We start from the raw sequence: 15,015 nt of genomic DNA, 5'->3' as shown, positions 1-15,015 counted from the left end.
GGGAACTGCTGGTCCTCCAGCCATGTTTGTACCACATATGCCACCTACTCCCCACCCCCACCCACCTCTCTTCAGAGTTGATTGCGGCTGAGGTGGACATGGGACAATTCTTTACCCTGAGTTTTGGACTTTTGTACTGATGCTCATAGACAGTAGGAATAAGAATAAATCATATAGGTCAATGGCAATATTCTAGAGGGAACTTCTTCTGCTGTTGAGGTTCCTGTGGCTGACTTGGCTCAAACCTTTCTGAGGCAAGGTCATCCAAAATATTCCTGGATTCCACAAAACACCTCAGTAGCCATTCACAAAGCTTATTTCTGTCACTTGCAACCCTAAAGTAACTCCATATGGTTGAAATCATGTCTGCCTTGTTCTCCATTGTCTCCTAATGCCTGGCCCAAGAAGTGTTCAAAAGTACTTGTATGTGTCCTCAGAGAAGCATTTAAAGGCATTTTCTATTTATCAAAAGCTAAGGATGTTTTATTCTTCCTTTGAATAAATTTAACTTACAACTACATTAATGAAGATATGTTCTTGAAGGTAGATTTTTCTTGAGTTTATTAATACTATGCTTCCTGGTTTTTGCTCTTTCTGTACCCCCCACCACTTTTTCTTTCATGTCTCCCTTCCCATTACTCCGTTTCTTTCTTTGTCTCCCTTGTCTCCATCTGTCTGCCTCTTAATCTCCTCCATTTGCTTCTTAATCTCTCCCCTTCTCTGTCCTTCTGCACATCCATCTCCCCCTCTCTTCCTCTTCTGTTCCCTGATGTCCCTCATCTCTTCCTCTTGATCTGTCCTCTCTGACCCTCTGCCTCCTCCATCTCCTCTAGTTTCCTCTCATTTCTACCCTCAACTTCCCCCTTCTCTTACCCTTAGTCTCCTCACCTCTATTTCTGCCCTCTCTGCAACTCAGTCTGTCCCTGTAGTAACAAAGCACTGGGGACAAAGCATACTGAACCTTACTCAATATGTGGCTATGAAGGAAAATGAGAATCAGTTACTATACCTTCACAACAATTGTAGAAAAATGTTCTTAAAAGCAATATACTATATGCATTGTTATAAACCTTGTAAACAGTTAAAAAGAAACCAGTGTTTGGTAAATTTGGCTAATTGGCCATATGAAGAATTGGCTTTAAGCTCATCATCTTTAAGCCCATAAAAAGAAACCCAAAGGAGCTTCTTAATCAGAAAATTCTTATCCAAGAAGGCATTTATTTTAATACTAGAGGCCTGGTGCATGAAATTCTGGCGGGGGGGGGAGGTCCCTCAGACCAGCCTGCACCCTCTCCAATCTGGGACCCCTCGAGGGATGTCTGACTGCCCGTTTAGGCCCGAATCCTGGTGGAATCAGGCCTAAACGGGCAGTCGGACATCCCTCTCACAATCCAGGACTGCTGGCTCCCAACTGCTCGCCTGCCTGCCTGCCTGATTGCCCCTAACCGCTTCTGCCTGCCAGCCTGATCATTCCCTAACCACTCCCCTGCCAGCCTGATTGATGCCTAACTGCTCCCCTGCCAGCCTGTTTGCCCCTAACTGCCCTCCCTTGCAGGCCTGGTTCCCCCCAACTGCCCTCCCCTGCAGGCCTGGGTCCCCCCAACTGCCTCCCCTGCAGGCCTGGTTCCCCCCAACTGCCCTCCCCTGCAGGCCTAGTCCCTCCCAACTGCCCTTCCCTGCCAGCCATCTTGTGGTGGCCATCTTGTGTCCACATGGGGCAGCCATCTTTGACCACATGGGGGCAGCCATCTTGTGTGTTGGAGTGATGGTCAATTTGCATATTACCTCTTTATTATATAGGATTTAGGGTGGCAGAAAGCCTGGTTTCAACTGGAGTTTGTGCAAGCCATCGGGCACTGATTCTTTGCTGAATGTGCTGAGGTGGAGTTATCTCATATGAATTTAGTCCTTTCATTAATTCAAAGTTAATCCAATCATTCAGATAGGAGTAGGAATAAAAGGTTGGTACTGTGGAAAGGGAGCACATTCCAGAATCAGATCTTACAGCTGTCCCTTAACCTCTCTGTGCTTCTGTTTACCTATTTGTAAAAACATGGTAATCTCCCTCATGAGACTGCTATAAAGATTAAATTATATAATGGTGGTAAAGCACAAAGCACATAGTATATTCTCAGTATATTTGAAAACTACATATGGGTACCCTCTGTGTACCAGCCACACTGCAAGCGTTATAAAAAAATACTGTATACAATAATGCATGGACCTTGTTCTTCATGTTCTGACAATTTATACTGATCATTTCTTGTTCTTGTCAAACTCAAATCCAGGTCCCTTTGACCCAAAGTCAGAGCTCATAACCATTTTTCTTCACTAGTTGCCTTAACTGTTCATCAACATAAATAATGAGCATTTAGCCATTTGTCTGTATAGAGTGGTCTCTTTAGGTAGTCCTTGGTCCTGAGGGATCCCAGTGAAGGGTGCGTTCACAGGTCTTCTGAGAAACAGCTGCTGACCTGGAAACAGACCAGCTGCAGCTTCTAACACCAGGATAAAAATTTCCTTAGCTCCCACAGTTTTGAGTAAGAAGAGCTTATGGGGATGCAAAGCAGAGTGAGAGTGAAGCTAGTTTTGAAAAGCAGGTCCTTTTCTAAAGACTTTTACAAATGTGATCAGAAACCAAAGAGAACCCCTATATGAGCTCTTGTAACCTTTGACAGTTCTTTCAATACATCTTCTCCATCTGAGAGACTCAGAATGGTAGAATTAAATAAGTCAAACTTGTAACAGTATAGTTTTAAATATCATATTTTAAGTAAGTAAAAAAAACACACAAAAACCTCTAATTTTAACAGATCATGCAAACAGGAACACAAGACACAAAATGCCAGCTTGTACAGGCACTCCATTTGCTACACATATTACAGTTTAGCATCAAGTTTTAAAATATAAGTCACCACCAGATTGCAACATAAACATCAAGTAAAACTGTATGTTACCATGCCTTTGCTAGTTTTTACTTGAGAGACGTGACTCTGAAAGAACATGACCACTTTGGGACAAACACAGCAGAACTCACAAATAGCACACTGTCCCTTCAAAGTATCACCTTCAATGGGCACAGACATATTCTATGTTGGCTGTTCCTGCTCACAACATATTCTTTTGAGAATTGCTACCACTCTCAGGAACTGTGCGTGTGTGTGTGTGTGTGTGTGTGTGTGTGTGAGAGAGAGAGAGAGAGAGAGAGAGAGAGAGAGAGAGAGAGAGAGAGAGAGAAATTTTTGCTTTGGGGAGAAAATGTGTTATGATTAGCTGAAACCCCACAGGGTTTCATTCTAGCTCTCTCACATAACTAGTTCTGTGATCTTGGGCAGCTTATTTCACCATGCTGCATCTCAGTTTGCTTCGCTCATTACACCACCCTCCTGTTGTGGGGTGTGATGGGGATTTAATTAGATAAACCTGGCATAACACTCAAGAAATATGGCTTTCTTCTCTTACTCCATTTAAAAAATTTTAAAATGTGAAACCATTAAAATTTTATTTTTCTCTTTCTTTTGTGGGCAGCTTTTATCATCTTTAAAAAAAATAGATAAAAGGAATTTGGGGTTGAAAATGATGGATGTGCGAGCTGCCTAATTTCCTATCAATTCCGAGACAAGTGTGAATGAGAAATAATAAGGCAGAATTTCTAGGGCAGTTCAGACATTAGTTCTGGAAAAAGCTGTAAAAGAGGCCCAGAAGAGAGGTATTCTGAGAAGTGGCAGTCACAGTGCAATACCTGTTATGCCTCTCAAGGTGACCCCTGGAAAGGGACAGCATGTGTGCTGTCTGCATGTGTGCACAGTCATATAGATCCATTCCAGGAAGGCTCTAGAGTTCAACTCTCCAGTGGAACTCTACCCACGAGTCCCTTCAACTGTCAATTAACTCAAGCCTGGAAGCTTGAATTACAATGAGAGTCTGAGGCTCCCACATTTCCTGAGGAGCAGGAATACTCGTCCAGATTCAATTCTCTTGGAAATATTCCGCTTTGTACTCAAAGTACATTCTCTGCTGACCACTGCCATCTACAGTTCTTCCAATGGTGGCTAAGAACTTTCCAATGACCAGGCCTTAAGACTATTCTTTTGACTCCAGAAAGCCCAGGTACCTGGCAACTCACAGGCCTTCACCCTCCATTTTCCTCAGGGACATCCTAAGTGTCACTTTGTTGCATCCCCTTATAGCCTCCCTTAGGAGCGAATGTGCAGAATTTTCTTGAATGTCTTCTTGAAGTTCTCATTGCACAAAGGGTAGATAAGGGGGTTCAATGTGGAGTTGATGTAGCCCAGCCAGATAGTGAACATGTGCACATGTTCGTTGCAACAGCTCTTGCAGAAGGCAATGACCATGAAGAAGATGAAGTAAGGAATCCAGCAAAGGATGAAGGCCGCCATGATAAAACCCAATTGTTTGGCAGCCTTCCGTTCTCGGTTCAGTTGCAACCCAGACATGTACTGCCGTGAATGAGAGCGGAGCCTCTTCCAAGTGAACTTGATATAATCAAGGCCTGTGCTAGACTCACTTCTCCATTTGCCTTTCTCTGATGCTGATTCTGTGGGGATGTCTGAGTCTGCTGGAGAGAAGGACTGGCTATCACCTAGGGTCTGATCCTCGGACACCTCACTGGCCCCATGCATGGTCAGGCTCTGCTCATCTATCTCAAGCTGGCTCTGGCTCTGGTTGATAGCTATGTAGTCCCTACCACTCCCCTCTGCCTCAGTCTGTGTTTGCACAATATTAAGCGGGAAGCAGTGAAGTTTGTCCACTTCTTCATCCTCCTCTTGGCTGCAGACACCTGAGGATTTCATCTCATTTGGATCTTGGGACTTCAAGACAGGGCCACCACCAGCAACTTTCGGTTTCCTTTTCAGAACCTCCCAGAGAGACTTCTTCCCTGGTTTCATGGCCCCTATCTTGGGGTTCTCTGGCTTCAGCTTAATTTCAGAGAAGGAAGGGAGGGATCCATTCATGAGCTCCCGGTGCTGACAGTGCTGCCGTACAGCCTTGTAGATTTTGGCATAGAACCAGAGCATGAGCAAGGTAGGCAGATAGAAGTTGATGATAGCAGTCATGATCTTGAACCAGGTGACATCGTAGAAGTCTGTCTCACATTTGTCTTCCCGGTGCCCTGAGGCATGTGGCATAAAGTGAGGCCAGCCCAGAATGGGAATAATCCAGAGGAAGGAGAGAAACCAGGCTCCCAAGATGGTGGCCGATGCTCGGGTCTTGGTACGATACCTCAGGTATCTGAGGGGCTGCTGGACAGAGCGGTAGCGATCAATGCACAAGATGAAGACACTGAAAATGGATGCTGTGCTGGCCACATAGTCCATGGAAAGCCAAAAGAGGCAGAGAGGCCAGCCCAGAGACCACTTGGACATGAAGAGGTAGATGATGTTCATTGGCATGACAACAGCTCCCACAATCAGGTCTGCCACGGAGAGGCTAATGATGTACAGGTTCCCCACAGTGTGTAGCTTCCGCTCGCTCCGCACAGCACACAGGACCAGCAGGTTGAGCCCCACTGTGACCAAGGAGATGGTGCTCAAGACTACCACCAGGGGCATCAGTTGGTGGTTGGCCATGGTGGTCTTGTTCCCTTCACACATCTTATCTTCTAAGATACTGGAGGAATTGGGAGAATCATTGGCAAAAGAGCAACCTCCAGCTATGGCTGACTCCCTGGGAGGAAAGACATAAGGCTAAGGTTAGATTCTTGGTGATCAAGAGTCACTTAGTACCATTCATCACATTGATCAAACTGGGGTTGTATGTGGTCAGAGGCAGCAGACACTGCTGGTTACCTAAAACCTATACCCCCTCCTTCCTTAGTCATTCCTTCCTTCCTTCATTTAATGACAATTTATTGAATACCTGGCATTGGTCCTGGCATATAGCAGTGAACAAAACAAAAATCTCTGCCCTCGAGGTGCTTACATTCTAGTGAGGGAGTTGGGCAAAAACAAGGGGAAGTTTGTATAAGTCCCATGTTGCATGTGTTCTGGGAAGGTGGGCTGCATTATGATTAGTCCAAGCTGAATATCATGCTCTAGTTCCTCATTGCCAGTGGCTGGTCTAGGCATTGGCATGAGACACAACTATGACCAAGGAAGTAGATGGGAAAGTCTCTTGACAAAGGTGGGGTTCTGGAAAGTGCTTCCTCTCTGAAAAATGAGCAAAACAACTTGCTGCCTTTTTCCTAATAGGAAGTGATACTTGGGGCTACGGAGATCATCTTGGGGCCACCAGGGAAATGCTAAGAAAACCACTGAGATGCCAACCCAGAAAGTCCTACTGTCACTAAGTTGCTGAACAGAACCTGAATCTTCTTCCTCCACACTGGTTATCATGGGAAATAATTAAATCTCTTCTTTGCTTAAGTAACTATTATGGGAGTTTTTACTGGCAACTAAAAGCACCCCTAACCAATATGGGGGAGGTTGCAAGGGTACACACAGCATGGAATAAATTGAGCCCATCTCCTTGGATGAATGGTTCTCAAATTGGGAGAGGGTTATTATTTGAGAAAGCATATTTCTGATTATTTTACTTTTATATTTTATCACATAAAACTATGCATGCATTGCTAGTTTATGCTGAGAACAGGTTGTATGTTGTTATTGGTGATCCTCAGTTGGGGTGGGAAGTAGAAGTAGGTATTAAAACTTCCAGATTTTTATATTCATCAAAAAGTGATATGAGTTTAAAGAAAACTGAGAAACATAAACAGAGATCATAAATATTTCAATAATTTAGGAAAAAAAAACCCTAGTTTTTCATTAAGGCGAAACTAGATAAATACCTGCATATAAGGCCAAATTCATATTTTTTAAAGATTAAAATCATGACCCCAAGGCATTTTGGTCCTGGTGGAAGAAACCTATTGAGTTACTTTGTTGGAAAAGTACCAATTGGGTGGCACTGATTTTGCTCCAGCTCTGCTGCTAATTTTCTTGAGTGATGTCTCAACCTACTTTTTCTCATTGGTCAAATGTAGAAAGATGGGGTAGGTCTCCCTTTTAGAGTCTCGCTTTAGGTATTTTTCCATGTTCTTTTCTGAGTGTGCCTCCTCTGACCTCTTCAACATCATCACCTTCTCCTCCTGTGACCCAGTTCTGCCCTCTGCTCCTGTGACTCTATGCTATCAGCCACAGAAGCCTTATCCATTCACCCCCATTCACCCCAGACATCACCTCTTTGTAGACAACTCCCAAATCTACAGCTTCAGCCTGTATCTTTCTCCACTCCTACATACAATACTCAATCAATATACTGGAGCTTCAACTTCAGCTCTGACCATGTCAAACCCCTTGGAATTGTCCACAGTCACCTCAGGAAGGAGGAAAGAAGGCAGAGGCAGTGTCATCTCAGGGGTTTTATTGTTTTGATTGGAAGGAAGCAGGAAGCTTCCTAAAACACTGCCATAACTTTGCATTCCCAAGGCAGCATCCCCTCCTACTGAAGTGACTCATTTCTCTCTTTTCCTCATGGCCTGGAGGAAATTTCTCTCTTTCTCATTTCTCTCTTTGACTCATTGCACACAGAGGGGAATCAGTGTGTTTTGTTTTGTTTTGCATTGTGCATAAACTATCATTCCATAATTACATTTAACAGAAAATGATTTGTTTCTATATAAAAATGTACATTTTTCCTTTTTTGCTTAAAAAAGAAAAGGTGTTATGATTGAATTGAGATCATGAAACTAAAAATTAGTATTGTATATTAAGTGTTTGGTTTGGGGTGAGATCTACTAAATCTGCAACTTTGAAATGAATCAAGGAATAAGTTGGATGGATAACTGGTTAAAAGGATGGGTGAACAAACAGATATGTTAAGCAAAAAGAGCAAAATGTTAATTTATAACCTGGGTAGTGGGTATATGGGTGTTCACTGTATAATGCTTCCAACTTTTCTATTTCATTGATAATTTTCATAATAAAATGTTGGAAAAAATTAATACAGCATAAGTTTATCTTCCTCACCTATCACCATAAGCTTGGCTCTTTTTTTTTTTTTTTTTTTTTTTTGAATCCTCACCTTCGGATATTTTTTCTATTGACGTTATAGGGGTAGAGGGAGGGAGAGGGGGAGGTAGGGAGAGAGAGAGAAAGAGAGAGGGAGAGAGGTGAGAGAAACACATCAATTGGTTGCCTTCCACACACTCCCTGACCAGGGCAGGGATCGAACCTGCAACCAAGACATGTGCCCTGACAGGGAATTGAACCCATGATCCTTGGGTCCATGAGCTGGTGCTCTAACAACTGAGCAAAACTGGACAGGGCATAAGCCTGATCTTTATCATGTTTTCTCCTTTATAGCTTGGACATGTTATTTTGCATAAAAGTAAAAGATCAATAAATAGCTGTTAAGTGAATAAATAGAGAATGAGAAGCAGGATGATCTGAAATACCTGAGTTCAGAATTTATTTATCCAACAGATATTTACTGGTGAAAGTTTCCTTTCAGCTCAGTGATCTGTTTCAGGACCAAGCAAATCCACTTTTGTCCTAAACCACGGGATTCTGAGGAAGATTCCTGGAAAGGCAACTGCAGTACCCACACTGCATCACAGGGCATTTGGGGCTACCCCTCCTGAGAAACACTGAGGGGATGTCAGGGGAGGAGGAGGAAGCTTGAGGGAACATGTGACCCCAGCACCAAGCCTGAAAAAGTAGGCCCCACAGGGCACGCAGCCAAGAGGACAATAAGAGTGGCCACATCAGGACTAGCTGAGTAATATGCAGGGCCCAGTGCAAATGAAAAATTAAAATACTATTAAGAATTTTAAGACAGAGACAGCAGAACATTAAACCAAACATAGGAATCCTGAGCTCAGGGCCTGCCCGGGTCACAGGCCGATTAAGTCATTTTTAGTCTCTCTTCCTCTCACCCAATCCCTGAACAGACCCTACTCAGTGAGGTAACTAACGTTATGGCACTCTGGCACAGTGTGGGAGGTATTTGAGGGCACTGATTCTCATTTCACCTCATGCCACCAGGCGGCCACACTCCCCTCAGCTGTCTGGACCCCCCTGGGTTCTGAGGTGCGCTTCTGGGGTCAAGGCCAAACCTTCAGCGGTGGTGCTGGTTGGCAAGAGGATGTGCTCTGAGGAGAGAAATGACAGCTAGAGGAGGCACTTTGGACAGGACATTTTGAGAAGAAAGGTGGGAGCCTGTAGGAGGGTTCTTTATAGTGTGTCCATAGTGAAGCAGGTGATGGAAGGAGAGTGCTCTCACCCTCTCTCCCAGGCTCTGCCTCTTGATGGGCTGTGTGGATTGTGAGTAAACAGCCAGGCCTCCAATTCCTCCACTGTATTGTAGGGAAAAATATGATGACCTCCCTCGCTGGGCTGCTGAAGATCACTGGAGAGACGAGGGTGGGAAAGCTCTGTTATCCCCCAGGTGACTTTGACTTGGTGACAAACAGAAATGGATCCTTTTTCTCTCAGAGACTTCTGTGTACAAGCAAGGCAATTGGTTCATTCCAAAACCATTAGCTCCAGTAGAACTTTTACTATAGTGATCACCACCAACAAACAGTCTAGTCCAATCAGGCCCCATTTCATCAATGCTGGTCCACAGATGGCTTGGAACTCATTTGGATGGTAGACCAGGGCAGCAGTTAAGCACCAGGTGCTTTATAAACCAGTAAACCTCTGCTCTAATCCCCTTTCTGCCCAAATTAGCAGATATTGGGCCAGAAAGATATTTAGCAGGTCAAGATACTTCACTTCACCAAGACTCAGTTTTCCTCACCTTTAAAATGGGGATAAAGCAAGCACTTAGTACAAGGCCTGACATGCAGGAAGTGCTAATTAATAGTAGCTCTATTTTTTCTTTGTTTTCTTGGTGAGTGACACAGAGACCCCACAGACAGCCCAGTCTGGCTCAGTGGAATCATCCTCGACCTTTCCCTGTTTTTCATTATGGTAGAAAATGCTAATAGTCTTCTAATATCAGTTTTTCAACACTGGAGAATAGACTTCTGCTTTTAACAGAAGAGCCTACATTTCCATGTAGCTGGGGATTACTGTATGACTAAGCATGTAGCTTGCAACTTTCTGAAAGCAACCTTAAAGGGAGGATGTGTTCTTTTCTCTGGCCCTTCTTTCTTCTAGCTGATTCCAATGCTGACAGGATGAATAGAGCTTAAGCAGCCATCTTGGGACCATGAGGAAGAGCCACAAAATGAGAAAGGTAAAGTTGTAATTTGGAAAAAGTTGAGGTCTCTGATGATAATGGGGCTGCCCTACCAGCCAGGACTCTTCAGTTCTGGGTTAGTTTGAGTTTTCTATCACACACAGCCAACAGAATCCTATCTGAGACACTGCCCTAATACACTTTTGTCAATTAGCTTGAAAAGAAAGACAAAAGATAAACAGCATCAAAAATTAAATTAAAAATTCTAGAATTCAACAGGGAGAAGTGTGTTGGCTGAGGTAAGATCAAAGCCGGTGGCAGGACAGAGAAGGAAGAAACAGCCTCTTCCAAGTTACGGTGTCCAGAAGGACATCGGAGATGGGGTGATGTGTGAGCTGGGCTTTGAAGGATGAGTAGAAATTCACCAGGAGGAAGGAAAAGGAATTTAAGGCTGAGTAAAAGAAAGATGAAAGTACAGAGTTGAGTTCAATGAATTAGGAGGGAATCACTGTCAGTAACTGGAGTATAGAATGATGAGTCTGGAAAGGTATGTTGGGGCCAAGATGTAAGGAAGCTCTTCTCTACCTCTATGCCTTTGCCTGTGCTGTTACCCCTGCCTGGAGCATCCTTTTGCCTTGAAGCTCTTAGTTGCTCCTCTTTCTGTGTTCCTACAGCACAGTGCTCTTTATATCACCTGCCTTCTCATGCTTTCTTTTGCTGAGTCTCCCTAACTAAAAAGGGAGAAACTCTCTAGGGGATGGAGTGTGTCCATTACTTCTGTTTCTGATGTGTGACACCCATAACAATCAAGGGGGTACCCCCTCTTTGATGACAGGGGCCACACCTTTTCACTTACTGCCATTCTCCTGCGCTGGCACCAGGCTGGCACACGATCGATACTCTAGAGACGTTTCTTGGATGAGTTCTGAGGAAATGAGACACAAATGGATAAAGAAGACACAGGGAGAAGGACCTAAGTGCAGAAGGTGTGGGCATATACACTAAGTGGCCAGATTATTATGATCTCTGAACGCACAATAATCTGGCCACTCAGTTGTGTGTGTGTGTGTATGTGTGTATTAATTAGAGGCCCAGTGCATGAATTCGTGCATGGGTGGGGTCCGGCCAGCCTGGCCAGGGGAAGGGGACATGGGCGGTTGGCCGGCCTGCCTGCTGGTCAAACTCCTGGTCGAGGGGACAATTTGCATATTAGCTTTTTATTATATAGAATATACACTGAGTGGCCAGATTATTATGCATTCAGAGATCATAATAATCTGGCCACTCAGTGTATTTTCACAGGAGTGTTTAAACCAACAAAAAATTTGAGATAACATTTATCCTATTGATGAATATCGACACCTTTCAGCTAATTTTCCTATTTTTTTCCCCTGGAAATTTGATTATTAGAAATTTTTTTCATGGTAATCCAAAACATGAATATGGATTTAAGCATAAAGATGCTCACTGCAACATTATTGATGATAAGGCATAATCTAACATTTGGGAGCTAAGTATATTATGGGACAGCTTCAGAATAGAATATCATTCAGTCATTGATAATCACATTTGTGGAGCTCCAATAATGATATGAGAAAATGCTTATGATGGGATTAAATTTACAACAGACATTATTTGTACAGGATAATGTCAATTATACTAACAGGATTAGAGCAAGGGTGAATCCCTGTTATATTATGTAAACACTGGTCTCCTCTAGGTAGTGATGTTTATTATATTTGGTACTTCCCAAGATTTTTAACAATGAGAACGTCTTGGTTTTATAATAGGGAAAATCAGAACTAATTGCACTCATTTTTAAAAACCATCAAAAAAAATTGGTTTATTCCATTGGGAAAAATCTTTTAAAAAGAAATGCCTTCCACGTTCTTAGCACATCTTTTATTTTATTTAGTAAAACGTGAGAGTTTGGGAATCCATCCTTAATATATTCTAAACTGCCTTATCCACCAATTCCCATTCCAAACTGCCCTCCCCTCTGCCACATTTGCATTGGTTAGTTATTCTATTCAAGTAAGTCAGAACGTTAATTTCTTTGCTCTAATTCTGAGAAAAAGGCATCATGCATGAGGGTGCCCCCGACCCTGCATATTCTCATTGAGTCTGGTCAGAACATAATTTCCATAGAACACCCAGGATTATCGATGCCACTGGCTGTGGTGCAGAGAGCAGACTGCAAATGTCAGAATCCCACCAGGAGTCCAGCGCTGCAGGATTTGGACTTAGAATCGGGGGCGGTGCTGGGCTAAGAGTTATCCTCCACATAAGATGCAAGAGGTATATGTCCTTGTGGGCAGGCAGTGGCCCCAAGGGCCTTTTCAGGGGATGGAGACACATATTTAAATGTCTACAGCTTCAGGAAGGAAAAGTTACTACAGGGGGACTGGGTGTGGAGCAAGAGGGAGTGGTGGGGACTGGGGCAACCGTGAGAGTATAATCTTTGCCCAAAGAGTACAGCTGCCACTCAGATGCCACCAACTGCTACAAGCCCAGATCTGCTTATTTTTAAAATGAAGAATAAGAGCTGGATTTTCACATGAAATATTTGAGTTTTTAAATGTTGTCGATTTTTCAGTTGTCTCATTTGTTTTCAGGAACACTTGAACACAGGTCAAGAAAGAATAAATTTTGGTGACATGACCTGTGAGCCCCGAGCTAGAAAAGTCAAGCCAGTTTACCGACACCCAGAATGCTGAGAATGATATAATGACTTTGGAGTAGGCACTTTTTGGGGTATCTGCTCAGCTCACAACAAACTTCCTTCTCTGAGAACCTTATCCACACAGGGGTGGGGCCTGGCAGCCACAGTTATCACATAACCCTGATCCCTGGGTTGTCATCTGACTCCATCGGGGCCAATCAGTCCAATTCTCTCTTCTGGAAAACTGGAATTGGGATTGTATGCAGTTAAGACAGTTGGTCTCCTGAACTACAGTGATGGGGAAGTGGGGGCTGAGGCTGCCATGGGTGGTGGGTGGTGGGGGGAGGCATTGCTCATCTCCAGGCATGCTGAAGTGGAGGGAGAAATAGAAGAAGGCAGCACACAAATGCAATGATCGCGTGCTGAAATAAATAATATCTGCATGCACAAAGATGAATTTAGACTTCTACCTCACACCATACACAAAAATTAACTCAAAATTGATGTCAGCCCTAAATGTAAGAGCTAAACCTCCTAAACTCTTAAAAGAAATCATAGGAGAAAAGCTTTGTAACCCCGAGTTAGGCAAAGATTTCTTAGGCACAATACCAAAATCACAATAAATAAAGAAAAAAAAGTTGCTAAATTGGACTTCATCAATATTAAAATGTTTGTGCTTCAACAGGTACCACTAAAAAAGGGGAAAGTTACAAAATGGCTGAGAATATTTATCATATACCTGACATATCTGAGATGTCCAGAATATATGAAGAAGTCTTCCAACTCAATAATAAGAAGACAGATAACCCAATTTCAAAATGGACACTGGCCTAGCCCATGTTGCTCAGAGCACATGCCCAAGTTGTAGGCTCAATCTCCAGTAGAGGGCATGCAGGAGGCAGCTGATCAATGATTCTCTCTCTTCATTGACGTTTCTATCTCTCTCTCCCTCTCTTTTCCTCTCTGAAATCAATAAAAAAAAAATATGTTTAACAAATGGACACCGGATTTGAATAGACATTTCACCAAAGATACAGGAATGGTTCAAAAGCTCATGAAAAGATGCTCCATAAAATAACTTACCAGGGAAATGCAAATCAAAACCAAAATGAGATACCACTTTATACCCACTAAGATGGCTGTAATTTAAAAAGACAGGTAACATGTGTTAAAGAGGATGAGGAGAAATTAGAATCCTCATATACTGCTGGTAGGAATGTAAAATGGTACAGCCACTGTGGAAATGTCTGGCAGTTTCTCAAACAGTTAAACATAGTTAGCATATAATTTCATACCCAGCAATTTCATACCTACATGTATACTCAAGAGAACTGAAAACATGTTCACGAAAAATGTGTATGTAAATGTTCATAGCATTATTCATATCAACCTAAAAAGTGGAAACAACACAAATGTTCATCAATCAGTAAGTAAATAATCAAAATATAGTATACCCAAGCAATGAAAACTATTTGTCAATAAAAAGTAACAAAATACTGATATATGCTATAACATGGATGAACTCCAAAGTGAAAGAAGCCAGACACAAAAGGTAACACATAATGTATGATGACATTTATAAGGATGCCCAGAATAGGTAAATATGTTAAGGCAAAAAGTAGATTTGTAGTTGCCTGGGTAAGGGATGGTAATGGGAAGGGGGTCTCTTGGGACTGATGGCAATGTTCTAAAATTGGATTCTGATGATCACTGTACAGCTCTGTAAAATGAATAACAATAATTGAATTGTATGATTCATTTTAAATGAATTAATTTCATGGTATGTAAATTATCTTCTATATATATAAAAGGCTAAGTGACCAACCATCCTTCTGTCCGTCCAACCGACCAACCAGTACATATGATGCACACTGGCAATTTAAAAATAAATGTTGACTTGCACATGTGCAATACATATAAAGCTCTCACTGGCGCCAATTACACATGTTTTAATTTTATAATACTATATTATATATACTATTTTGACATGTAATTTTTTGCAGTAATGTAATTACCGCACAAATCTTTCTTCTAATTGATTTCCTTTCAATGTGCACGAATCCGTGCACTGGGCCACTAGTACCTTAATGACATTGTTTAAAAAAATTCAGTGGTACAAGAAAGAGGCTTGCCTGGATTTCTATATCTTTGGCTTTTTTTAAATATATTTTTATTGATTTCAGAGAGAAAGGAAGAGGAAGAGAGAT

The 15,015-nt window shown here is 42.5% G+C and overlaps 1 protein-coding gene across 7 annotated transcripts in view; it reads right to left on the bottom strand.

Moving 5' to 3' along the window:
* Positions 1-2,123: 2,123 nt before the first annotated feature.
* Positions 2,124-15,015, bottom strand: part of HRH1 (histamine receptor H1) — an 87,179-nt gene continuing 74,287 nt past the window's right edge. For 3 of the 7 annotated variants that reach the window (XM_080673225.1, XM_080673223.1, XM_080673227.1), the window contains one exon: positions 2,130-5,688. In XM_080673225.1, the coding sequence (XP_080529351.1) occupies positions 4,197-5,688 (1,492 nt within the window). In that variant the 3' untranslated portion in view covers positions 2,130-4,196. Of the gene's footprint in view, positions 5,689-9,243; positions 9,309-10,990; positions 11,072-15,015 lie in introns of those variants that run through there. The other 4 variants (XM_080673224.1, XM_080673228.1, XM_080673222.1 and 1 more) reach the window with 4 other exon arrangements.

The sequence above is a fragment of the Plecotus auritus genome, assembly GCF_963455305.1.
Source record: "Plecotus auritus genome assembly, chromosome: 6".
Classification (NCBI taxonomy): domain Eukaryota; kingdom Metazoa; phylum Chordata; class Mammalia; order Chiroptera; family Vespertilionidae; genus Plecotus; species Plecotus auritus.
This window is presented reverse-complemented; position numbering and strand designations above follow the sequence as displayed.